The 25,503-nt window shown below is 43.4% G+C and overlaps 1 protein-coding gene across 1 annotated transcript; it reads right to left on the bottom strand.

Moving 5' to 3' along the window:
- Nucleotides 1-16,957: 16,957 nt before the first annotated feature.
- kdelr2b (KDEL endoplasmic reticulum protein retention receptor 2b) lies at nt 16,958-25,492 on the bottom strand. The gene is made up of 5 exons (XM_056297143.1): nt 25,240-25,492; nt 20,936-21,036; nt 19,452-19,610; nt 18,961-19,213; nt 16,958-18,317 (listed from the first exon to the last, which is right to left on the bottom strand). Exons 1-5 carry the CDS (start codon nt 25,328-25,330, stop codon nt 18,283-18,285), a joined length of 639 nt encoding a protein of 212 aa, XP_056153118.1. The 5' UTR covers nt 25,331-25,492; the 3' UTR covers nt 16,958-18,282.
- Between the last annotated feature and the right edge of the window lie 11 nt (nt 25,493-25,503).

The raw sequence follows: 25,503 nt of genomic DNA, 5'->3' as shown, positions 1-25,503 counted from the left end.
CACGCAAGAATAAGTTAAGAGGGACAGAACATAGTTCCCCTTGTCCCTGGAATTGACAGCCACACACACACACACACACACACACACACACACACACACACACACACACACACACACACACACACACACACACACACACACAAACACACACACACACACACGGCGTTTTAACATAGCGATCCTGCAATACTGCCATACTGAAGACCCGCCTTTATGCCAGCTTTGTTCTTTTACACTGAACCAAACAAAAGCGGCATAAAGGTGCCCCAGAGTGTGATTTTACATAGCATGCTGGCGTTCCAGAGGTGGAGGCATCCTGACGTGTAACACAACAGCGTCGGCTGCCCCATCCTGCCGGCTGCTGCTCTTCCACAGACGTCAGTTTGGCTTTGTGACTACCTCTGCTGTCAGCTTTACACCAGAACAACAAAGACCCTCCCATTCAGTGTTCGTACCTTTTACACAGAATGGCGACGCGGCTTAATGGCACGATGTTCCTGCCTTGAAAAGGCTGTGTAAAAAGCCTCAGCATGAGCGCCTCTCCTAGCTCTGTCTTACCAGATCCAGGAGGCAAAACAACACAGTAACAAGAGAATAATCAAACTTTCACTGAGCCACACCTGAGAGCTGGGACTGAAGCTTTTATGGTAATTGTTGTTCGCATACCCAAATGTAGCATAGCCCACAAAGTTATGTCTAGTTATGATGAGGGGAACAAATTGGCAATGGATAACCCTCCATTAAAAAAAAAGTTAAAATACTGGAAACTTTTAAGATTTTATTAACTTATTTGTTTATTTATTAATTATGTTATTTGTTAATTTATTAAAAGTTAAGATTTTTTTCTCCCCTTTTTCTCCCCAATTGTACTTGGCCAATTACCCCACTCTTCCGAGTCATCCCGGTCGCTGCTCCACCCCCTCTGCTGATCCGGGGAGGGCTGCAGACTACCACGTCTCCTCCGATACATGTGGAGTCACCAGCCGCTTCTTTCCACCTGACAGTGAGGAGTTTCACCAGGGGTCGAAGCGCGTGGGAGGATCATGCTATTCCCCCTAGTTCCCCCTCCTCCTCGTACAGGCGCCCCGACCAACCGGAGGAGATGCTACTGCAGCGACCAGGACACATACCCACATCCGGCTTCCCACCCGCAAACACGGCCAATTGTGTCTGTAGGAATGCCCGACCAAGCCAGAGGTAACACGGGGATTCGAATCGGCGATCCCCGTGTTGGTAGGCAACGGAATAGACCGCTACACCACCCGGATGCCCAAGACACTTAATTTATTTTTGCAAGGCTGGAAACTTTAAGATGTGAGATTGAAGTTGTCTAGTGGAGTTCAGGGCACTCATTTGGTCACTAATAAAGAACAAGAGTAAATGGAAGGTGTGACATAGACACTGACCTGGAAAAAATGTTCTCTCTCCTCCGAACTTTTCACCAGAATATGAACAAGACCAGTGAAATTTGAAGTGGGCAGTTCCATATTTACATCAGTGGCCTGCAAATAATCGCATTGAATATAAACCTTTCCAGTGAAAGAAAAACCAAGACACTATGATCAGTCCAATGTATACGGCCATTCTAAAAGGCACAAACTGTTTCCGACAAACACAATTTATTTTTTCATGGTAACTTAAAGAAAACCCCACTCACCTCTGTCGCCCATGATGCTGTGAGGGTCTTCATTCTTTCCAGATGTGGGTGAATAACCTGAAGGTCAGCAGTTCTTTCAAATCGACATAACTCCAAGATTAACTGAAATCAGGGCACAACAGTATTGTATTAACACAGTGTCACGACTCATCTGCCCCTTATAAAATGTAAAAAAATACTTTATACTTATATCAAAAGAATAGTGTGGCTCCCGCTCTGGACTTTTTGGTGTTAAACTATAATGTTAAACAGAGTAACTTATCTAGTGAGGAGTCACACTTGTAATCTTACAGAAATAGTGGTTTTAAAATTCATTTTTGCAATTGCACTGTTTTACTAACCGTGTATCTAAATGTTTGGTTTGCCCTCTTTTGATTGCAGTGCATAAAGTACCACTTTTCAATCTCACTACTGCCAGTTGTTATGCCAGTTAACAACATCCATTGCACGCTGTCCGTCTTGGGAGAGAGATCCCTCCTCTGTTGCTCTCCCTGAGGTTTCTTCCTATTTTTTCTCCCTGTTAAAGGGGTTTTTTAGGGAGTTTTTCCTTATCCGATGAGAGGATCTAAGGACAGGATGTTGTGTTGCTGTTAAGCCCACTGAGGCAAATTTGTAATTTGTGATATTGGGCTATACAAATAAAATTGATTTGATTTGATTTTGATTTGATTTGTTAAGATCAAGGTAGATAACAAGTCTATTTGTATAGCCCAATATCACAAATTACAAATCTGCCTCAGTGGGCTTTACGGCAACACAACATCCTGTCCTTAGACCCTCGCATCGGATAAGGAACAAGACCCCATTAAAGATATTGGAGCAGAGTCACAACTCAAGTTCAACTAAACCTTGGCAATATATTTTTGCTTTTTATCAATAGTTGTAATTCACATGCTGCATTTCCAAAAATTGTGCTCAGAAAGCTAAATAGCTCATTATGCTTCTCATACCAGTTTTTGAAAGCTGCCACATAACTAACCCGTGTATATATGTAGTAAGAGTACCGTGAGCCATATTATCATATGATTTCATTATTGTCATGTTGTTGTACTGTACTATTATTGTGGCACATTCCACACTCCATAAAAACCGGGCTGCAAATTCATGATTGTGCATGTGTGATTCTTACAATACAAACTCTAAAGGAAGGTCATTAGTAACTGCTGTCAATGGCGCCCCCACGCTGTTAAACATGGAAGCGCAGGTATAAGTGACACACCCGTCTCCTGGTGGCTTGATTGATTGGCACTGCTACTAGGAATGCAGCTCGGGTATACAAAGTACTGCTGCTTCCTTTGTGAATGGAATCGCTGTGCTAACGAGTCACATTACATTAAAAAGAACTGGCCACTCCGTAAGCATTTTGTTCCAGGGCAGGAAAGTGTGGCGAATAAACCACTTGTCAACCCAACAAAGATATTTCTGCCTCCTCTTCATATCAAACTCGGATTGATGAAACATTTTGTGAAAGCAATGAGTAAAGAAGGTGATGGATTTCGCTGTTTGAGACAGATGTTTCCAAGAATAACCGATGCCAAGATTAAGGAGGGCATTTCTGTTGGTCCGCAAATCAGACAGGTCATCAGTGACGGAGTTAGAAGATGTGCTAGTGGGGCCAGAGGAAATGGCATGGAAGGCATTTCAGGATGTCTTTGAGAAATTTCTTGGCAACTACAGAGCACCAAACTACATTGAGCTGCTTGACAACATGCTTAAAGCATACAAAACCATGAAGTGCAACATCCATCCATTGTCTTAACCGCTTATCCTGTTCTCAGGGTCGCGGGGATGCTGGAGCCTACTCCAGCAGTCATCGGGCGGCAGGTGGGAAGACACCCTGGACAGGCCGCCAGGCCATCACAGGGCCGACACACACACACACACACACACACACACACACACACACACACACACACACACACACACACACACACACACACACACACACACACACACACACACACACACACACACACACACACACACACACACATACACACCCCCATTCATTCCTAGGGACAATTTTAGTACTGCCAATTCACCTGACCTACATGTCTTTGGACTGTGGGAGGAAAGCAGAGCCCCTAGAGGAATCCCACGCAGACACAGGGAGAACATGCAAACTCCACACAGAGGACGACCCAGGATGACCCACCAAGGTTGGACTACCCCAGGGCTCAAACCCAGGACCTTCTTTCTGTGAGGCGATCGCGCTAACCACTGCGCCAACATGCCATGCGCTGTTGTTTTGTTGCTTTACAGCAACACAATATCCTGTCCTTAGACCCTCGCATCAGATAAGGAACAACTCCCTAAAAAAAAATCCTTTTAACAGGGAGATAAAATAGGAAGAAACCTCAGGGAGAGCAACAGAGGAGGGATCTCTCGGCAAACAGGGGCATGTGAGGAAAATGTGTAAGTCCTCTCCTGTAGAACAGCCACAGTTGGGGGAGGGGGGGCAGAAGCATGTCAGGAAAGAAAAAAAGCAGTCTGCATATCATAAGTGAATCCCCTCAGAATTACTCCAGCGATGATGAGGTGTTTATGATGCACAACTTAAAGGATGCAATACCAAAGGTAGACTCGACCCCATTACCACACAGCTAAACATAAATGGCAGCATGGTAGAATGTCAGAATTGTCACACTGCAGCCAGTAGAGTTCGAAGTGGATACTGGCTGAGTCTGCAAAGTTATGGGCAGCAGGGGGAATACAAGAGCTGCAAGACTGCTCAATGACTGAAAACATGCATGGGCGAAAAAGTAGTGACATTGGGGGCTGCAGACATCACTGTCAAATACAAAGACAAAGTCAACCAGTTACCAGCAGTGGTCGTAGCAGGTGCAGAGACGAACCAGTTGGGCAGGGGATGGCTAAAGGAACTGGAGATGAACAAGGTTCATGTCAATAACATCAAGCCACCAGAACTGACTTTGCAAGATGTGCTAAAACAAAATGAAGGGGTTTTCAAAGAGGAATTGGGAATCTGGAAGGGCTCGCCAGCTAAAATATATGTGAATGAAAGGGGTCACCCCAAATTTCTATAAGCCAAGGCCAGTTCCGTGCACCATGAGAAAGAAGGTGGAGACTGAGTTGGAAAGGCTCACAAAGCAGGGCATAATTGAGCCTGTTAAATCTGCAGAATGGGCAGCATCCATTGTGCCCGTACTTAAGCCTGACAATTTGGTGCATATCTGTGGGAACTACAAGCTCACGGTCAATGTAGTCTCCAAACTTGGACAATATCCAATACCAAAATTGGAGGATTTGTTTGAAAAGATGTCAGGGGTAAAAAGTTTAGCAAACTGGACTTAAGCCATGCAAGTGACTCTGGATGACACATCTAAGCAATACGTCACTAGAAACATCTGTATGATGTTCATGAAGGACTGTGTCTAAGCCGAGTTATTTGAAGGACTATGAGTGTTGAAAAAAAAGTTGAGTTATTCAGGTTTATGGTAAACCAAATAAAAGGTGACACACTGCTAAACTGTTGTTCTGGTTGTAATTTTATTGCAGGTGAGGAAAACAACTTAAGGGGGAAGGAATGTAGTAAATGGAGTGTTATGGCATGAATGCCTGTAGATGGCAATAGAGGCCTACTTAATCTAGAGTAAACATCTATTGTTAAGCAGTGAAGAAGTGTGTGCTTATGAACGTGGTAATGTCCTGTGTTAAGACCTGTGTTGTGTTTTTCAATAAACAGATTGAGGTTACATTGGCTGTCTGCGTATCCTTCGACAGGATATCACATTGGCTCAGTTTGATTAGATAGCGCAGGGCAGCTGGATAGGTGATGTCTATATTGGCCAGGCTTTTCAATAGTTTGGCAGGCCATATTATCCTGCCTACGGAAAGGTCCGTCCAAGTGTTATTGCGCAGGCGTGGGTTTGGGGTTGAAATTATGGTCACTGTAAATGTGCGCACTGGTAGGAGATTTAAACAAGGTGGGACAAACCATCAATCAATCAACCAACCAACTAACCAACCAACCAACCAACCAACCAACCAACCAACCAATCAATCAATCAATCAATCAATCAATTAAGTTGATTGATCATCAAATCAAATCATCAAAACACCTGCACTGTTTCTTTCTGAAACTGAATCTCCCACTAAGCTGGCTGGTGAGTTTTACCCTTTGACTTGTTTTGAAAATGTTGACTTTTAGAGATACCTGTGTCCTTTGTATTTTCTTCATTATGTTACTATCAGAGCTCCTGCCTCCTCCAACAGTTTTAAAAAGATGTAAAGTTTGTGTTTCAAAGGTGGAGAAAGAAGGAGCTGTTCACTTTGAAAGAATTAGACATCAACAAAGTAGCTGAAGAACTAGTGACGGCAACGCATTTAAACTCAGGACCAAACACAACATCCTAGATTTGAATCAGGCTCAAGATCTAAGTTACTACTCTTTCATGTCAGTTTTCAAAGTCCTCCCTTAATTACCCCCAAAATTCATCTGTCACAAAGCAAGGTTTTGAACTCCCTGCTCAGCTGATCCTCTTAGATCTCCCCATGACATTTTTCAGTAATCACAGATAAAAAGAGACAAATCTTTCCTTATTTCTGTTTTCCTTCTCCTAGTCACCATTTTGGTAATATTACGTCAGCCACCAGAATCCAAGCATTTGATACCTCAGTTTGTATCCATTTTGTCTGGCTAATACTTATCTCAGTTTGACTTGCAGCACTATGATAAGACATTTGGGAGCAGGGTCTTAAGAAAATGCACTCATGAGCCACAGCTACAACTTAAAGTAAGGTAATGCACTGGCTGCACAAATCAGAGACTGAACTCTACAATATCTATCTCTCAGCCTCACATAAGTGGCTACCGCAAGTCCTCGGAGGAAACAACGACACACTATCTTGCCTCAGTGTAATAATAATAACTTTATTTATGTAGCACTTTTCAAAACAAAGTTACAAAGTGCTTGATTATGAATGACGTTTTCACTGGTTATCAAACATTGGCTACTTTAGACTGTTCCAGTGTTGAAGAACAAGCACTAATCGTGGTAGCAAAGACAGTCATTCTACAAGAGTGAAAATCTGGACCACAATCTTTTTCAGATGATGGCTTAATTAAAAGGCCCTTGTTTCTTCAGAGGAAAATATATTACAGCAGAAAAGATCTAGAAAGAACGTTTACGTTATCCAAAGGAATTGAATCAAGTGCAACTGGACTTGGTATATATCCGTGAAGACATTTCGCCTCTCATCCAAGAGGCTTCATCAGTTCATGCCTTTCTGACTAGACCAAGCTAGTCATTTTCGTTAACCCATATTGAGGGGGCTTTTTTCCCCCACCAGGTTGGACAGAAATACATTCAGTGCAACATTGACTTGCATTGCATATTACTCCTTGATTCTGCTCAGGTCATAGACATTTAGGTTTCCATGTAATCATATATCTCCAGTAATGTTCATCTATTCATTCCCAGTTCAACAAAACTATTCACTATGTTTGTCCAATTTATTTGCTGGTATGATTAGGGGATGGAAAGCTGCTATGGGTCAGCAAGCTCCTACATGTTTTATCGCTCTGAAGTATCATTTAAATCGCAGAGCTCACAAATACAGTTAACAAAAAACCCTAAGCAACAAAAATTACATGTAATATGTTAAACACTAAGGTCCTTACCCTTGCCCTGAGGCCAAAAATTAGTTGAACTCTCTGTCTAGTTGGAAGTAGCTCAGGGAGAAGTTCTGTGACCATGGAAACAAACTCCTCAAGCATCCCATAATCACGCACAACTCTCTGCTTCACAGTCTGCCAGATCGCTGCAGAGAGTAACCGAAGAGGTGGAACGAATAGTCGTAGACAGGAGAGAGGAAGAGGTGGACCTGAAAGAAAATAGACAAAGCTTTAAAAGCATTATCTTAAAATGTATAATTGGGGAATGGGAAAATTAAAATGAAACATCATGAACGCTTCAACGTTCAACACAACATTGACATAACTGTTGTCTAAAACACAGCAATAAGGAAAAGAACAAATGGATGTCGTGCTAGGGGATATAGGAAACGTCAATATGATAATCATGAGCAGTTTTACATGAAATCAATAACATGACATTTGCTTATGCAAAAATACCATGTTTAAGAATCCAACTAAGTTTCATCACATTGAACTGTTTAGTAATGCCAATTATATTATCAAACCAAAACTGGTTTTGGCACAATATCCCTCAACCATGTCAGACCTTGTCTTGTGAGAAATTTTAGGTCATAAATCCCCACTATCGTTCATTTAGACGGTAAATTGTCTATGACGACATGACACTATATGAATTTCATCCCAATACAAAACTAATAAAAGACATTAAACGCTAACAAGTTAAATTCTAATGTGTAGTGTGCAAAAGCACCAAAACGGAAGCCATGTTGTTAGTGGAGATTTACACTGTGGTTGTGTCAAGTCTCCATCCTGCTGTCCCTGAAGAGTTGAAACACAGAAGTCTCAAGTGTCAAAAAAGAGGAACAGCGGGAGATGGAGCCGTCCAATCACTCGCCGGAGAACAATTGTGCTCCCATGTGCTGGGAAGTACAATTTATAACTAAGATGTTTTCTAGTGCAAATGTGCCCGTAAAAACCCAAGTTTAATCATATTAATATGGCAAGAGAAACGAGTTCGCCCGATGGCTTCGTTCGTGTGTGTTACCCACCATTTGCCCTTGAAATGTGTTCTTCCATCATGGGTGGAGGGAGAGTTCAGTGAAATACGTTACGATCACAGCAGATTGTTTTCAGCAGGAAAGAAGAAGAAGATCCTAAACAAGTTCTGACGAGGTCCCTCTTTATGTTCAACTGCAGCACAATCCGGGCTGCTCTGGTCGATGGCTCTGACACATGTCTAGCTGTCGGCAGTTGAATCCTGACTTGTTCAACACTGTTCACAAATACATATATAAGATCGTATTACTTATTTGATTTTAATTTGTCTTTTACGACGATTGGCAAACGCACTTGTAGCGGGGAACTATATATACTAATGGTCGCGACTCGAGACGAGAGAAATATAGAGACGCGCCGAGCAGGAAGTCTGTAGGCGGGGCATTAAAATTTTCCTCTTTTTGTTTTGTTTTTAGTTTTGTTTTAATACTTTTTTTATTTTAATGACAAAGAACAAACATACAAGCCATTACAATAAGAATACATAAACTTAACATTGTGCACAGGAATTGAATCAATTATTAAAATGTTAAATTACATTTAAACATATTAACAGTTCGAATTGCTTTTTTGTTTTTACATAAATGAATGGTCTTGATGTAGTTTTGCATGTTTATCAGGAATACATTTAGTTTGGGTTTATTCCATTCCATTTCACCCAATGCACAAAGAATCTGCCAAGAATAATTAATACATTTATAACAAACATAATGTTGGAGTCTTTATGGGGTTAAATAGAAGCAGGATATTTTGTAATTGAAAGGTAAGATTGAAAGAGGTTTTCCTAAGAACAAAACTTGATAAATCCGTCCAAAATTTACTCATGTGTGGGCGGTTCCAGAAAAGGTGGCTTGGAGACTCAAAATCATTTTCACAGAATACACATTTATCATCAATGTCTATTCTAAATCTATTTGCAATAAAACTTTTCACTGGGTAAGCTCTATGGATAATCTTGAACTTCTTTGACCTTATTAGTTATACAGAATTTATGACATTGACTCCAGACATTTTTCCAATTGATATGTTCCACAGTGGAACCTTACCACAGGAGGTGTAATAACATTCTTACAGATTGATCTAACATAGTTGTTATTGCATTTTTTTGTGTGCTTCGGATATAAACGTCTAACAAAATTGACGATAAGAAATCTTCCGTAGAGTCACCTGGAGTATTATTGTATTCTCTTATGAGCGATAGCTCTTCTTCAGGAATGGACTTAATTACAGTTTGAAATTCTATACACGTGATAGGAACATCAAAATAACTCAAATTCTTGTGTAACCAGTTATCTTCTTGCTCGGTGCGGTATTCGATACGGCGTGTATTGCACCACAAGGCGACATCACTAACCGCTCGGCTAAAGGGTGAGACTCGTTAACTAGGGACTAATGTGTCTTATTAGTAGTTTACACTTGCATGACTAAAATTTTTATATTAACAATGCAACTAGTAAAGTACACGGATAAGTAGACACGTTAGCCCTTGGCTAACGGGTTGGAGCCTTTAGTCGACTGGTTAACGTTGTCGCCCGCGGTTCAGCACATATGAGTTTGCATCCCGGCCATGGCGACCCCCTTATTCGCTGCATTTGACCATCCCACAACTGAGACCAATACAAACCTATGTGTGTTATCGCTGTCTTGTCATTAAAAGCTTGCTGGCTAACTTTTAAATGTTGGCTGAGGAGTCCATTATTTGACCACGTCACAATGCAGTGAATTAGGGGCAGCCCCGGAACCGCCAAAGCCGGGACACGAACCCGCTTCTCCTGCACCGCGGTCGACAACGTCAACCAGTTGACTAAAGGATCCAACCCGTTTGCCAAGGGCTAACGTGTCTACTTACCCGTGTACGTTACACTACCCCCCTCTTTCGGGAAGCGCGTCCCTGCACTTCAGCATATCAGCTCCCTCACGCCTTTGGGCGCACGCGCTTCCGATGACCTCACGGTCTCACCATCCCACTTCTGACACCAATATAGCAAATTCGGGGGGGGTGGGGCAGCCGCGGGAACTGCCGCACCCGGGACGCGAACCCGGGTGTCCTACACCACGGGCGACTACGTTAACCAGTCGAGGGCTAACGTGTCTACTTATCCGTGTACGTTACAATATTGTGGCGAGCCGGCGTGGAAGAATGAGTCGAGAGGCAGAGATCTCTTTAATGGCAACTCCCGTGCCCCATGCACCGCACGACACCGGGAGTGCTCTATGAATTACACAATGGACAGAACTGACAACATGCAGCGATGTCCCCCCATCTCACAACTGGCGACACCAGTCTGAGTCACGGTCCTACAGTCAGCCAGTAAATGGTCTTCTACGTGTCGAACCCCCAAACAAACAACACAATGAACACATCATTAAAACACAATTTTAACAGTAACGTCTGGGCCAGAGCGCAGGGGATAAAACTCGCCGCATAGCTGTTGAAAACCCTTTGCAGAACTGTGACATACTATGTATGCAAGACATTTTTAGCAAAGCAAGGCATAGAAAAACTAAACTCCGCTGCATACCAATACGGAGATCACCGGTTCGAATCCTCGTGTTGCCTCCGGCTTGGTCGGGTGTCCCTGCGGACACAATTGGCCATGTGTGCAGGTGGGAAGCCGGATGCGGGTATGTGTCCTGGTCGCTAAACTAGCGCCTCCTCCGGTCGGTCGGGGCGCCTGTTCAGGGGGGAGGGGGAACCGGGGGCAATGGCGTGATCCTCCCACGTGCTACGTCCCCCTGGCGAAACTCCTCACTGTCAGGTGAAAAGAAGCGGCTGGTGACTCCACATGTATCAGAGGAGGCATGTAGTAGTCTGCAGCCCTGCCCGGATTGGCAGAGGGGGTGGAGCAGCGACCGGGACAACTCGGAAGAGTGGGGTGTAATTGACCAAGTACAACTGGGGAGAGAGGGGGGAAAAGGGGGGGGGGCTCCGTCACTGATAACTTTCATGAGGCTGGGGAGTCTACAACTGACCTTGGCATGGGAATAGTCAGAGGCAGAATACCGGGGGGCTATTTTATGGAATAAGAAGCGCGACTTATTAATACATGTGGTTAGGCTTGGTGTTGACTGGTGCATTGCAATATACACTGCTCAAAAAAATAAAGGGAACACATAAGCAATGCAATGTAGCTCCAAGTCAATCACACTTTTGAGACATCAACCTGTCCAGTTAGGAAGCAACACTGATTTGTGAATCAATTTCACCTGTTGGTAAATTGTCTAATTTCCACCTGGTGGAAATTAGACAATTTGCAAGACAATCCCTATAAAAGGAATGGATTTGCCGGGGGTGGCCACAGACCATTTGCCTGTCCTCATCTTTTCTGGCCGATCTTTGGTTAGTTTTTCATTTTGCTAGTGCCCTCACCACTAGAGGTGGCATGAGGCGGTATCTGCAACCTACAGAAGTTGCTCAGGTAGTGCAGCTCATCCAGGATGGCACATCAATGCGTGCTGTGGCAAGAAGATTTGATGTGTCTCCCAGCACAGTGTCCAGAGCATGGAGGAGGTACCAGGAGACGTGGAGGGGGCCGCAGGAGGACAACAACCCCGCAGCAGGACCGCTATCTGGTCCTTTGTGCAAGGAGGAACAGGAGGAGCACTGCCGGAGCCCTACAAAACGACCTTCAACAGGCCACTAATGTGCAGGTTTCTGCTCAAACAGTGAGAAACAGAATGCATGAGGATGGTATGAGGGCCCGACGTCCACAATTGGGGCCTGTGCTCACAGCCCAACACCGTGCAGCCTGATTGACCTTTGCCAGAGAACATCTTGGTTGGCAGATTGGCCATTGGCGCCCTGTGCTCTTCACAGATGAGAGCAGGTTCACACTGAACACATGTGACAGACGTGAGAGAGTCTGGAGACGCTGTGGAGAACGTTCTGCTGCCTGCAACATCCTCCAGCATGACCGGTTTGGCGGTGGGTCAGTGATGGTCTGGGGAGGCATATCCTTGGAGGGCCGCACAGACCTCTACGTGCTAGCCAGAGGTACCATGACTGCCATTAGGTACCGGGATGAGATCCTCAGACCCCTTGTCAGACCATATGCTGGTGCAGTGGGCCCTGGGTTCCTGCTCATGCATGACAATGCTCGTCCTCATGTGGCCAGAGTGTGTCAGCAGTTCCTGTATGTCGAGGGCATTGATGCTATGGACTGGCCTGCACGTACCCCAGACCTGAATCCAATCGAGCACCTCTGGGACATCATGTCTCGTACCATCCGCCAACGCGATGTCGCACCACAGACTGTCCAGGAGTTGACCGATGCCCTGATCGAGGTCTGGGAGGAGATCCCTCAGGAGACCATCCATTGTCTCATCAGGAGCATGCCCAGACGTTGTAGGGAGTGCATACAGGCACGTGGAGGCCACACACACTACTGAGCCTCATTTTGAATCGTCTTGAAGAATTTCCACAGAAGTTGGATCAGCCTATGTTCTCATTTTCCACTTTGATTTTGAGTATGATTCTGAATCCAGACCTTAATGGGCTAATGATTTTGATTTCCATTGATCATTCTTAGGTTATTTTGCTCTAAACACATTCCTCTGTCTAATAAATAAAGATTTTCAGCTGAAATATTTCATTCATCGAGGTCTATATTGTGTTTTTAGGTGTTCCCTTTATTTTTTTGAGCAGTATAGTTTACTCAATGACAGGGGATTCTTTATCCTTAAAGTATACACCATATGCCATCAGAATGAGGGTAAATATTTAAATAGGCTTGTATTCATCCATTCCTTATTCAAGGTAATATTTCTTCCAGTGTGTATGTCATTGGGGGTTTGAATGCTAATATCTCAGACAGGAACATTATTCGCTAATCACATGGCTCAGTTCTGTCAAGCTCTACTAGTATTTATGGCTGCTCCCGCTAGGGGTCGCCACAGCGGAACATCCGTTTTCATTTCTTCCTGTCTTCTGCATCTTCCTCTGTCACACCAGCCACCTGCATGTCCACCCTCACCACATCCATAAACCTCCTCTTTGCCGTCCTCTTTTCCTCTTCCCTGGCAGCTCCATATTCAGCATCCTTTTCCCAATATACCCAGCATCTCTCCTCCACACATGTCCAAGCCATCTCAAACTTGCCTCTCTTGCTTTGTCTCCAAACCATCCAACCTGAGCTGTCCCTCTAATATACTTGTTCTGAATCCTGTCCTTCTTCATCACTCCCAATGAAAATCTTGGCATCTTCAACTCTGCCACCTCCAGCTTTGCCTCCTGTCTTTTCATCAGTATCAGTGCCACTGTTTCCAAACCATATAACATAGCTGGTCTCAAAACCATCTTGTAAACCTTCCCTTTAAATCTTGTTGGTACCCTTCTGTCACAAATCACTCCTGACACTCTACTCCACCCACTCCACCCTGCCTGCACTCTCTTCTTCACCTCTCTTCTGCACTCACTGTTACGTTGGACAATTGACCCCAAGTATTTAAACTCACACGCCTTCATCACCTCTACTCCTTGCATCCTGACCATTCCACTGTCCTCCCTCTCATTCACGCATAGGTACTCCGTCTTGCTCCTACTGACTTTCATTCCTCTTCTCTCCAGTGCATACCTCCACCTCTCCAGGCTCTCCTCAACCTGCACCCTACTCTCGCTACAGATCACAATGTCATCCGCAAACATCATAGTCCACGGAGACTCCTGCCTGAGCTCGTCTGTCAACCTGTCCATCACCATTGCAAACAAGGAAGGGCTCAGAGCCGATCCTTGATGTAATCCGACCTCCACCTTGAACCCATCTGTCACTCCAACCGCACACCTCACCACTGTCATACATATCCTGCACCACTCCTACATACTTCTCTGCAACTCCCGACTTCCTCATACAATACCACACCTCCTCTCTCGGCACCCTGTCGTATGCTTTCTCTAAATCTACAAAGACACAATGTAACTCCTTCTGGTCTTCTCTATATTTCTCCATCAACATTCTCAAAGCAAACATCGCATCTGTGGTGCTCTTTTGTGGCATGAAACCATACTGCTGCTCACTAATCGTCACCTCTCCTCTTAACCTAGCTTCTATTACTCTTTCCCAAATCTTCATGCTGTGGCTGATCAACTTCATACCCCTGTAGTTACTACAGTTCTGCACATCGTCCTTATTCTTGAAAATTGGTACCAGTATGCTTCTTCTCCACTCCTCAGGCATCCTCTCACTTTCCAAGATTGTGTTAAACAATCTAGTTAAAAACTCCACTGCCATCTCTCCTAAACATCTCCATGTCTCCGCAGGTATGTCATCAGGACCAACTGCCTTTCCACTCTTCATCCTCTTCATAGCTGCCCTCACTTCCTCCTTGCTAATCCGCTGAACTTCCTGATTCACTATCCCTACATCATCCAACCTTCTCTCTCTCTCATTTTCTTCATTCATCAGGCCCTCAAAGTACTCCTTCCACCTTCTCAACACACTCTCCTCACTTGTCAGCACATTTCCATCTCTATCCTTGATCGCCCTAACCTGTTGCACATCCTTCCCAGCTCGGTCCCTCTGTCAAACGGTACAAATCCTTTTCTCCTTCCTTAGTGTCTAACCTCTCATACAGCTCACCATACGCCTTTTCCTTTGCCTTTGCCACATCTCTCTTCGCTTTATGCTGCATCTCCTTGTACTCCTGTCTACTTTCTTCATCTCTCTTACTATCCCACTTCTTCTTTGCCAACCTTTTCCTCTGTATACTTTGCTGTACTTCCTCATTCCACCACCAAGTCTCCTTGTCTTCCTTCCTCTGTCCTGATGACACACCAAGTACCTTCCTAGCTGTCTCCCTCACTATTTCTGCAGTGGTTGCCCAGCCATCTGGCAACTCTTCACTACCACCCAGCGCCTGTCTTAACTTCTTAACACCCAGTGCCAACATTCAAAGTTCCGACTCTCACCTCCACACTCTTACCCTTCCTCCTCTTCCGCTACCCTTGGACATGCCTTCCCCCTCTCCTTTGCCCAACAGTAGCATAGTTTCCACCGGCACCCTGCTGGCCAACAGTATCGGTGGCGGTCATTGGTAACCCGGACCTTGACCTATCCGGTATGGAAATCTGATTTATGATCTGCATATTTGATTTGGCAAAGATTTTATGCCAGATGCCCTTGCTGACGCAACCATCCCCATTTAGCCGGGCTTGGGACCGGCAATAAGAATGCACTGGGTTGTGCATCCTCAGTGGCTGGGTTCTTATATATCTTATATACCAAAAGTAAACACTATATATTCACCTACCATCCACCACACAACTACATATATATTATATACCTATGTTAAAACAAAGGTATATAATATATATTAAACAACGATTCATCTGGTGTGATGAACGGTAACCAATTACCCCTAAGTGTCACTGACGAGGACGGCAGCCAGAAGAAGAGTGTAATGGATGGTAAGGAGTTTCACACAAAGTGACTTTCCAGAGAACCTGCTGCCTTGTTCCTGCTGTGCAGCAGCATCTGAGACCAATACAACCTGCAGTCATTTAAGCACAATGACAAGTCACTCAAGGGAGCCAGGACAAGGAAAAGCCACAAATGCGATGAGTTTGAGACAGAATTCGGACTCAGGTCAACACTGAGGGCTCATAAACCCACCCAGTCCCTCTCTATTGTGGAGTGCTGCAGGGTTTGCCCAGGTGTGGAGACGCTGGCTGTGCATTTCATCCTGTACAGGCCAGTACTATGTGTGACAAGAGTTTCAATGTTGTACGCTTTCTCGTTAAACACTACCTCGATGCCCATCAGTTCAGTGGACCATTCGTCTGCACACAGTCACAAAGATTAGGGCCAGGCGGGAGCTAATCAGACATGAGCGGACTCACACGGGGTCTTCCACTCCATTGTTCAAAGTGCCCAAAGAGATTCACGCAGCTCATAGATCTGGTTTCACAAGAGAAAACACATGGGCGAGAAACGGTTCCTTTGTTGGTAGTGAGGGAAAGCCTTCAACACAAACTGAGATGCTTAAAAAGCACAAGGTGCGTCATTCTGGTCTGCAGAAAAGTTCCTCCTGTCTCCAGCCTTAGAGAAACTTGGGCCAAAGACATTGGATGTGCATGTTCAAGTGCACCATAAAGGGATGAGCTTATCTTGTTCATACTGCAGTAAGGAGTTTCTAAGTGGTCTGCCTTGGCCGGGCATGACATCATACATAACGGAGCAAAGCACCTAACGTGCACCTAGGAGCAAAGTGTCAAGAGCTCCAGATCAAGTGCTGAGCCGAGGATGCATACCAGGTATCACACTGGGTAAAGGCTGCTCAAGTGCCAAATTTGTGAGAAGGGTCTTGTTCAGGCCCACTATCTGACTATCAATCTGAGGAATCACACGCAGGAGGCCCACGCATCTCCAAACTGTGAGAGGCACTTTACCACAGGTCAACAGCTGAAAATAGCCATCTGGTCCACACACGACAGAAGCCCTTTAAGCGCCAATTCTGTGATGAAGGCTTCAGCCACGAACCCACGAACACCGTCTTCAAGCTTATCAAGACAAGTATCACAAATGAGTGTAGCATCATGCTGGATCAACTCCATAAAGGTTCCACGAGCAAGGGTCAGTAAAGATGTCATCCTAATAACAAGATAGGTTGTTTAAAACAGCTGTAATCATTTAATTTTATTATGACCACAAATCCAGAGTCAAATGTTCCCAATAAAGTTTTTATTTGTGGTGGCAACGTCATGCAAAAAGCTCCGTGAGGGGAAAAAAAAAAAGGAAATTGAGAATGAGCTGCATGGAAAAATAAACACAAAGGGCAGATATGTCCAACCATTTCTGAATTGAATGTACTCATTGACTTAGACTCATGTCCAAGACAAACACAGAGACAATTACTGATTCTTAAAGTTACATGTCATGTAGGCAATTCTACGGACATCGTTATTGAGATCCTGCACCTAAGAACGATTTTAAATAATTCTGCAGTAATAATCCACATAGAGTACGTTACCAGTGATTTTACTCATTTAAAACACTGAGAGAGCAGAGTAATTAAATATAATTACAGGCACCACCAACCTTGGGTAATGAATGGGAAATTCAAATGAAGAAAGCCATTTACAGCAATGAAGATGCATTGGGGCACTTTTCAATCCTTTGCTTTCACTTCTGTGTCACGGCTCTCAAACAGTAGGTGTTTTGAACCTTTCCTAATAAGCATTCTATTTAACTCATGAAGGGACACAAAAAAAGTAAATGCAACCCATTCTAGTGAACAAGAAGAATTTCTTTGGAGGCATCAGCACTAAAACATAATTCAGAGTTACACTTAAACTCAGTAAAAAATAAAATCAAAAGTCAGGTCATTTATATGAAATCTACACTGACAAAAAGCATTGGAAAACCAATGCAGACAGCCTTATTTGTACACAGGAATGTAAACGGGGCCATAAAGATCAAGAAAATTATTGAAATTTTTTTTGAAAGAAAGATTGCCAGCCAAAGTTATGGGGATCGAACATACCCCCCACCCCCCCCAAATCAATTCAGAAAAAAAAACAATGCACATTAATGCCTGACTCAATATCCCACCACAAGAAGTCCGCTCCAATATCATCCAATGCCAAATCAAAGGCAGATTTACATTTTCATCTTCTATTCACTGATGAGTGTCAAATCTTTGAGTACACATTTTATGTAGAAAACCTCTTACTTTTTCTTCCTTTATACAGATCTGGTAATAAAAAAAGTTAAGGCAAGATGCGTCAAACAGAAATCCAAAGGCCATGGGATGGCCTCTGCAGATTCTGACTCCATTCATTATGGTCAAAAGAAGGTGCAGGGCCTCCTGTCAGCAGCTCCCTTTCGCTCTCTGTCTCAGGCATCTTACACTGAAGCGAGGGGAGGAGGAAGGGTCAAGAGGAGGTGCAGCGATGTCCTGTGCTGACCCCCATTCCTCCTCTTTGTGAGTCTGCCAAAACACTTCTCTTTGGCACTTAAGCTGGCAGACTCAGCTTCTTTCCTTTCAGTACTGAAATAGAAAGGGCATGATTATGTTTGACTCTCTTTCATGACAGACAGGCCACCTGACTAAAAATCATGTTAGACGGCAAAGATGGGACAATGCAGCATGATGATTTTCTTTTCAGATGCACAGCGGTTAGTGAACTCTGTCTAGTTCCAACATTAACAGACCCAGTAAAAGGATAACGCCAAACTCGTGTAAATTTGCTGAATGTGCATTCACTATGACAATGAGTTGGTTCAAAGTTTAAAGAAAACAACTTTAAACACACTGATCTCTTTAAAACAGACAATTGGTCTATTTTTTCCCGCAACCAAATAGAAAAAAGGTTGATCCAATGATGGAAGTAAAGTGTCAATCAGAGCTGGAGGGAATGCTGAGTGTAAAAGAGTTTCATCTGCAGTTCACACACACTAAACCCGACTAGGGACTAAAAAGTAGGTTTGCACAGCATTCTTTGCTGGCAGCCTTGTATCGCTAATGCAGAGAAGTCTATTCAGGGACTTGATGATTAGCAGAAGCCTTTGCAAAATCAAAAAACCAAACAGCCATTGTCCATCCTTAAAAAGCCAAACTGCACTCATCCATATAGCGGACCAAACAGCTACTACTGTTTTGTGACAAAGTGGAAACTTAAAGCACAACTCACCTTTTGTTACATACAAATAGAAGAAGTCGCAGTATAGGATGGTCTGCACCACCCCGGCGACAATGGCAATCATGTCAAAGAAGCCCTCGAAGTAGAAGCGCCAAATCCAGTTGATGAGGTAGAGGGCTCTGTAGAGCCCGAGGAAGAACAGGTAGTGGGTGGTGATGGTCTCGGCCTCGCCTGTCTTGCTGATCATAAAAAGCTGAGGCAAGATGGCCACAGACTCCAAGTAGATCGAAAATGTCCACAGGATCTAAACAAAGAGAATGGAAGGGAGAACAGTAGTTTTGATGTAAGGAAATTGAAGGCACTGACATTTGAACAAATTTAAAAAGCACTGGTCATTCTCACCAAAATGATACAGACAAACACAACACACACATACTACATACAACCTAGCAAGCGAGTAAAGGGTTTTCTGTCACCAACTGAAAGATATAAATCTGAGCACAGTACAAAGAGCAACTGTGGCACCAAGTTGAAATGCTTACCTCCAAGGGAGAGAAATCATGGTTAACCAAGAAAGCCAGGCCTCCAACGGGCACGACCAGGAACTCCACTCTGAAGGTGTCATGGTTACCATCATACGTAGCCTTGAACTTGACATAGATCAGGTACACAGTGGCGTATGCACATCCAATGTAGATGACCTGAAAAGGAAGATGGGGATGAGTGTTGCCACATTCATCTAGGATGTATACAGTGTTTCACTCAATTTTCTTTGTTAGCAGTGCCTAAATCTTTATACAAGCTACTCTCAATAATGCACTTGTGATATTTTGTGATAAAATTTGGATCTTTTTCAAAATACCTCACTGGAAATATAAAAAATGTCCGTCACACTTAGCAAATCTGAAACAAATGGAAGTATCTGGGGGAAGCCTTTTTCAACTTTTTTTTTTTTTTTTTTACCAACTTGACCAGTTTGTTTACAGAAGCAGCATGCAAACTCAGTTCACATTCCCTGTTCCTAGTAACTTAAAGTTTCTAATAATTTTCCTTATCTAATCAGAAGCTGCAACTTTTAATTAGTCAAATAAATTTGCACCAACAACCAAACTGAATTAGTAGGACACTTACATAAAACACACAGGACATATGGCATTGGTAAGCAAGAAAAGTTGCGATTCTAAGGGAATAATAGTTATCTTTCATATAAAGTGTAAAGACCGTAACGGTAGCGCTTTACAATAAGGATACATTAATTAACATTAGTCAATACAGTAATAAGCATTAACTAACCCTAACAAGAATAAGCATCAAGTAACTGTTAACAAATTCCTCTTGTTAACATTTATTAAGGGTTTTTGGGTTAATTAAGGTACCAACTAATATTAGTAAATGATTAACAGCATTAGTAAATGATTAGTAGACACAGTTAACGGTTAATTAATGCTTATTACTGGTTTATTAATGTACCCTTATTGTAGACTGTAACCACCATAACTAATAATTTCACAAATAGTAAAAATTAGCAGATAGTTAAAACATGGTGTGGTAGTTATTTGTGGTGAGAACTTGGGAGTATTTTGCATACCAACTGTTTAAATGTATAGACTGTGAGGGGTGGGTTAATAAGAAAGTTATGCAGCAAATTTGCTTAAGCACATATCACACATGTGGGCTGTAGACTACTTTAAGATATTACAGTGCTTGCAGCCTTCTTGCAAAGGTAAACCCTAAAAAATTTTTTAACCACAATCAATGCAAGATTATTGCCCACCCCTCGAATTATTCCTTACCTGCTGTAACAATGGTCAAGTAAGCGACTGAGATGTTAACAATAGTTGGGAAGACACAAAGGCTCCACCTTGCTGTTACACATAAGCCTCTGGCAAACAAAGGTGTCAGCTTGGTGAAACACCATGGTTTTAAGATTTTGAATTTAGAACTTCACCATGAGGGGGATGGGGTTCAACAGGGGGATGCTTTAGGACTTGTTAGTAAGGGTGGGGTTAATGATTGGGTCTCTCACCTTCATGGTAGTGTTGTAGAGGGAAATGAAGGAAGTGAGCAAGTCCAGGTAGCGAGTGGTAAACACCAAAGCAAACAGGATCTGACTCTTTCCAGAAATACCTGACAAGTGACAAACAGTAAGACACACAGGTCAGATGGATCTGCTGATATTATCACCTTTCGAAAACTGGTTATATTCCAACAATGGCGATTAATCATTAGAATCCATTTTGAAACGTGTCAATTACCTCACTCTGCAGACAAGGATACACTGATGAGCCAAAACATTATGACCACGTTCGTAATATGCCGTTGGTCCCCGTGTGACGCCAACACAGTGCTGAACCGCCGAGGCATGGACTCTACAGGACCCCTGAAGGTGTCCTGCGGAATCTAGCACCAAAACATTTGCAGCAGATCCTTTAAGTCCTGTAAGATGTGAGGTGGAGCCGCCATGGATTGGACTTGTTGGCCCAGCACATCCAACAGACGCTCAATTGGATTGAGATCTGGAGAATTTGGAGGCCTGTGCAAAACCTTGAACACTTACTTCATCATGTTCCTCAAACCATTCCTGAACAATGTGTGCAGTGTGGCAGGAAACATTATCCTGCTGAAAGAGGCCACTGCCATCAGGGAATACCATTGCCATAAAGGGTTGTATCTGGTCTGCAACAATGTTTAGATAGGTGGTACGTGTCAAACTGACGTCCACATGAATGGCTGGATCCAGGGTTTCCCAGCAGAACATTGCCCAGAGCACCACACTCCATCCACCAGCTTGTTGTCTTCCCAGTGTATCCTCGTGTCATCACTTCCCCAGCTAAACGGCGCACACGTACACCTACGAGATCTAAAAGAAAATGGGATTCATCGGACCAGCCAAACTTTTTCCCACTGCTCCAAGGTCCAGTTTCGACACTCGTCATTGCAGGCACTTTTGACAGCAGACAGGGGTCATCGTAGGCATTCTGACTGATCTGCGGCTATGCAGTCCCATACTCAGCAGGGTGTGACACAGTGTTGTGACACATTCCTCCCATACCATCATTAAAATTTTCTGTGACTTGTGCCACAGTAGACAGTCTTGTTGGCTTGGATCAGACAGGATAGCCTTTGTTGCCCTTGTGCATCGATGAGCCTTGGGCACCCAACACCCTTTTGCCGGTTTGTCTCTCCTCAGACCACCATCGGTAAATACTCACCACTGCTGACCGGAAGCACCCCACAAGCCTTGCTGTTTCAGAGATGTTGTGACCCAGTCATTTTGCCATAACAATTTGGCCCTTGTCGAAGTCACACAGGTCTTTACTCCTGCATCCAACAAATTGACTACGAGAACCCATTGTTCGCTTACCATCTAATCTACCAAGACCATGACATGTTCCCTTGTTTGGAGATGATCATTATTTATCTCTGATGATGCTGAAACATAATTTTGCCATGGCCACAAAACTGAATCGCCACAGTGATGCTCCCATGCCTTGTGACCAAAGAATGCCCACCGGCCCTGTGGCGCTGAGGACCACAGCAGCACTGCCTCCGCAGAAACCTCTCTCATCCGATGCCATGGATGTCCCCAAATCCTTGACAAGCAATGTGTTGCCAAGGGCAACAGATCCCATGGCATTTACTGTGAATCCAGGTGTCAGGATTTTTCATTTCCCCCCCGTTCTGACTACTGGGAGAAGGTTGCACCATTGTCAGCGTACTGAACGACGGGCTTCAACTTTTCCTAGGCTCCGTCATCGGCTCAATTTGCTGGTGAGCTCTCCTATTTAAATTGTAAAATGTAAATTGTAAAATTCTGTAAAAATTGTAAATTTGGTTCGACTGTGAGTGGTCATAATGTTTTGGCTCATTAGTGTACACTTATGCAGTTATTGCCCCTGGTAAGTTTTGCAAGGTGCTGCACACATTTCGTTCGTTATGTTAAAATACCACAGCCAAGTCAAACTGCAAAAGCAAACAATATTGTCTTCTGGACCCTTTGCAAAATCTTAACACTAACAGCTAATATAACAAAAACATCTAGCAGTCTCTTTGCCTCACAGAAATATTGATGGATGAGTGGAAGGTACCGGTCAAGTGTGGGAAAAGTCAACAGGGCTTTCAGGTGACTTTTTCTCCCTAAGGAAGCATCTATACCATTAAGCTGAGATCTTGTGAGTTGGACTTGTGAAAATGATTGAAACCCATTCTGTAGCATATCATTGTGTAATTTTGTCAATTATTTTCAACGTGATCTCAACTTTCTTTCTTCTGGGTGGATCCACTGCCTTAATCTTTTGTGCGGGTAATGCACTAATGTTGGACTACATGACTTGCCTGATAAGGCTAGCATGAGAACAATTAGTATGAACAGCTTGTCACATATTACACTGGCTAGATACACACATAGCATAGCTGTATTAAAACAATGTTTTATTATAAAATGCCAGTCTAAGAAATCGAAACGTCTTACAGCAGTACAAACTCAATTCAACAACAAACCCCTCAAACAGATTTTCACATCATGACATTGTGTAAACTCATAAAAATGAGAAGCTTGTGGGAGATGTATAAGTCAAGTCAATTTTATTTGTATAGCCCAATATCACAACTTATAAATTTGCCTCAAGGGGCTTTACAGCAACACAACATCCTGTCCTTAGACCCTTGCGTCTGATAAGGAACAACTCCAATTTAGATTCCACAATACTACAACCTTTAGTATAGTCTAAAATTACTTCTTTGATGACAATAACGCCATGGAAAAAACGCCAATCATTGCAAAGATGCTTAAGTTACACATATGCTCCCTTTTCAGTTATGAAATTGGAAATTTAGCTTGACAGTACATAGCCAAGTACTAAACAGTTGCACATACGGTAACAGTTGAATCTGTATTTGGTGGGGATGCACCGATATCGACACTGGTGTCAGATATCAGGCCGATACCAAGCTAAATTGGAGGAACTGGTATTGGAGGTGTTACTCAAAACTAAAACCTGATACTAAAAGCCACGACTAACATATCATCAATAAAAGCAAAATGGTTTGATTTACTGCATTTTTGGCTCATGGAGGCCTGTATTTCTTTAATGGTGTGTGTGTGTGGGGGGGGCACACCGATTTTCTCTCAAATATTTTGTATCCCTAGTAATTGGAGTGCAGACTGCAGATGTTTAAGGGGTTTCATGCAACATGAGGACAACATTGTCCACTGCAGTTCGTGTCCTCATCTTCACCTGCACCTTTAGCATAATTGGTCTCAAACCGACTTAAAATGTGCTGCCTCCTCTCTGACAATGTGACCCTTCAACAAGTGACAAAAAGGGTTTTCTTCAATGACACTCACTGTCAGTCAAGAAAAAGAACAAAATACAATGACATGAATTATAACAAAATGTTTTGTTGGAACATTATAGTTACAGAACGTCAAGTGGAACTTCTGACACTTGGATAGCTTTACGGTGACTCGATTGCACAGCTAAGAAGCGTTGAACCAGATAATGTATGTAGATAGAAATGTATATTAATATGCGGCATAAAACCCTCTTACACTGCCTACAGTAAACCATTAATGATACCGCTCAGATAACAATCTATCTTGCAATTCCTGGTTGCAGATGGCATACTAATCTTTGACCTCTGCAGAAACGGTAAACACGTTAAAAGTTATATGGTAAACAACGTTTGAGTAGAGTAACCTCGTGAGGCAAGAATAAAAGCACAGACATACGAGATCTTAACATCTGAAACCAAAATAGTGATAGCTTGGTCTTTCTTTGCGAGGTGTCAGGGCTGCCACGTCAGAGGTCACACCAAGCGAACTAACGGTACGATTATCAGGGGCAAAACACGAAAAAGTGCATCATCCCTGACCTCCCTCGCCCGCATGAATAAGTGACAACATGCCTATCGCGACCGAAAAGAGGTTTCTCCCCCAATTCACCATCGTGTCGTCATGCCAGTACGGGCATGCACCTATGGGACAGGGCCCATTGCACTGTCACCACTAACGGCACTGGCACACCCATGTTAAGCAGAGACAAACTTCTATGGCGGTGTCACATAATGAGCGTTCTTGTTTTAAGAGTAACGGTGGCAGCAGTAGTAATGAATCTGTGAATAAATGAAAGGCAAGTGGGCTGATCAGCTAGCATTACCAGGAAGCTAGTCGGGCGTAAGCTAGCGTTAACAGGCTAACTTATTACACCAAGCCAGCTGTCAATGCGTTCCACAACAGCTGGGGTTTTTTTGTAGCCGATTATCGAATATCTCGCTGCATCCACGACCATGACTATAATCATGCAAGCTGCATATCATATGAATACTCACCGGCACAAGACCTGGTTTTCCATATTTTTAGCAGCAGGATGATGATGGCTGCTAGGTGGGAGAGATCGCCGGTAAGTCTGAAAACGTTCATGATCCTGCACGATGTATAAAGCCGCCTTTGCTTTTTGCAAGGAGCAAACCGGTTTCGATCTTTAAAAGGACCACTGGTCAGTCTCTTTTAAAGAACAAATTCAGATCTACCAATACTGAAACGATTATGATACTGGAACGGGCAATTCTTGGTTTTGGTTGGGGGGGGGGAAA

This window comes from Lampris incognitus, chromosome 17 (genome assembly GCF_029633865.1).
Source record: "Lampris incognitus isolate fLamInc1 chromosome 17, fLamInc1.hap2, whole genome shotgun sequence".
In the NCBI taxonomy this organism is placed as follows: Eukaryota; Metazoa; Chordata; class Actinopteri; order Lampriformes; family Lampridae; genus Lampris; species Lampris incognitus.
Note: the sequence above shows the minus strand (reverse complement) of the source record. Positions and strands in the feature narration are given on the sequence as shown.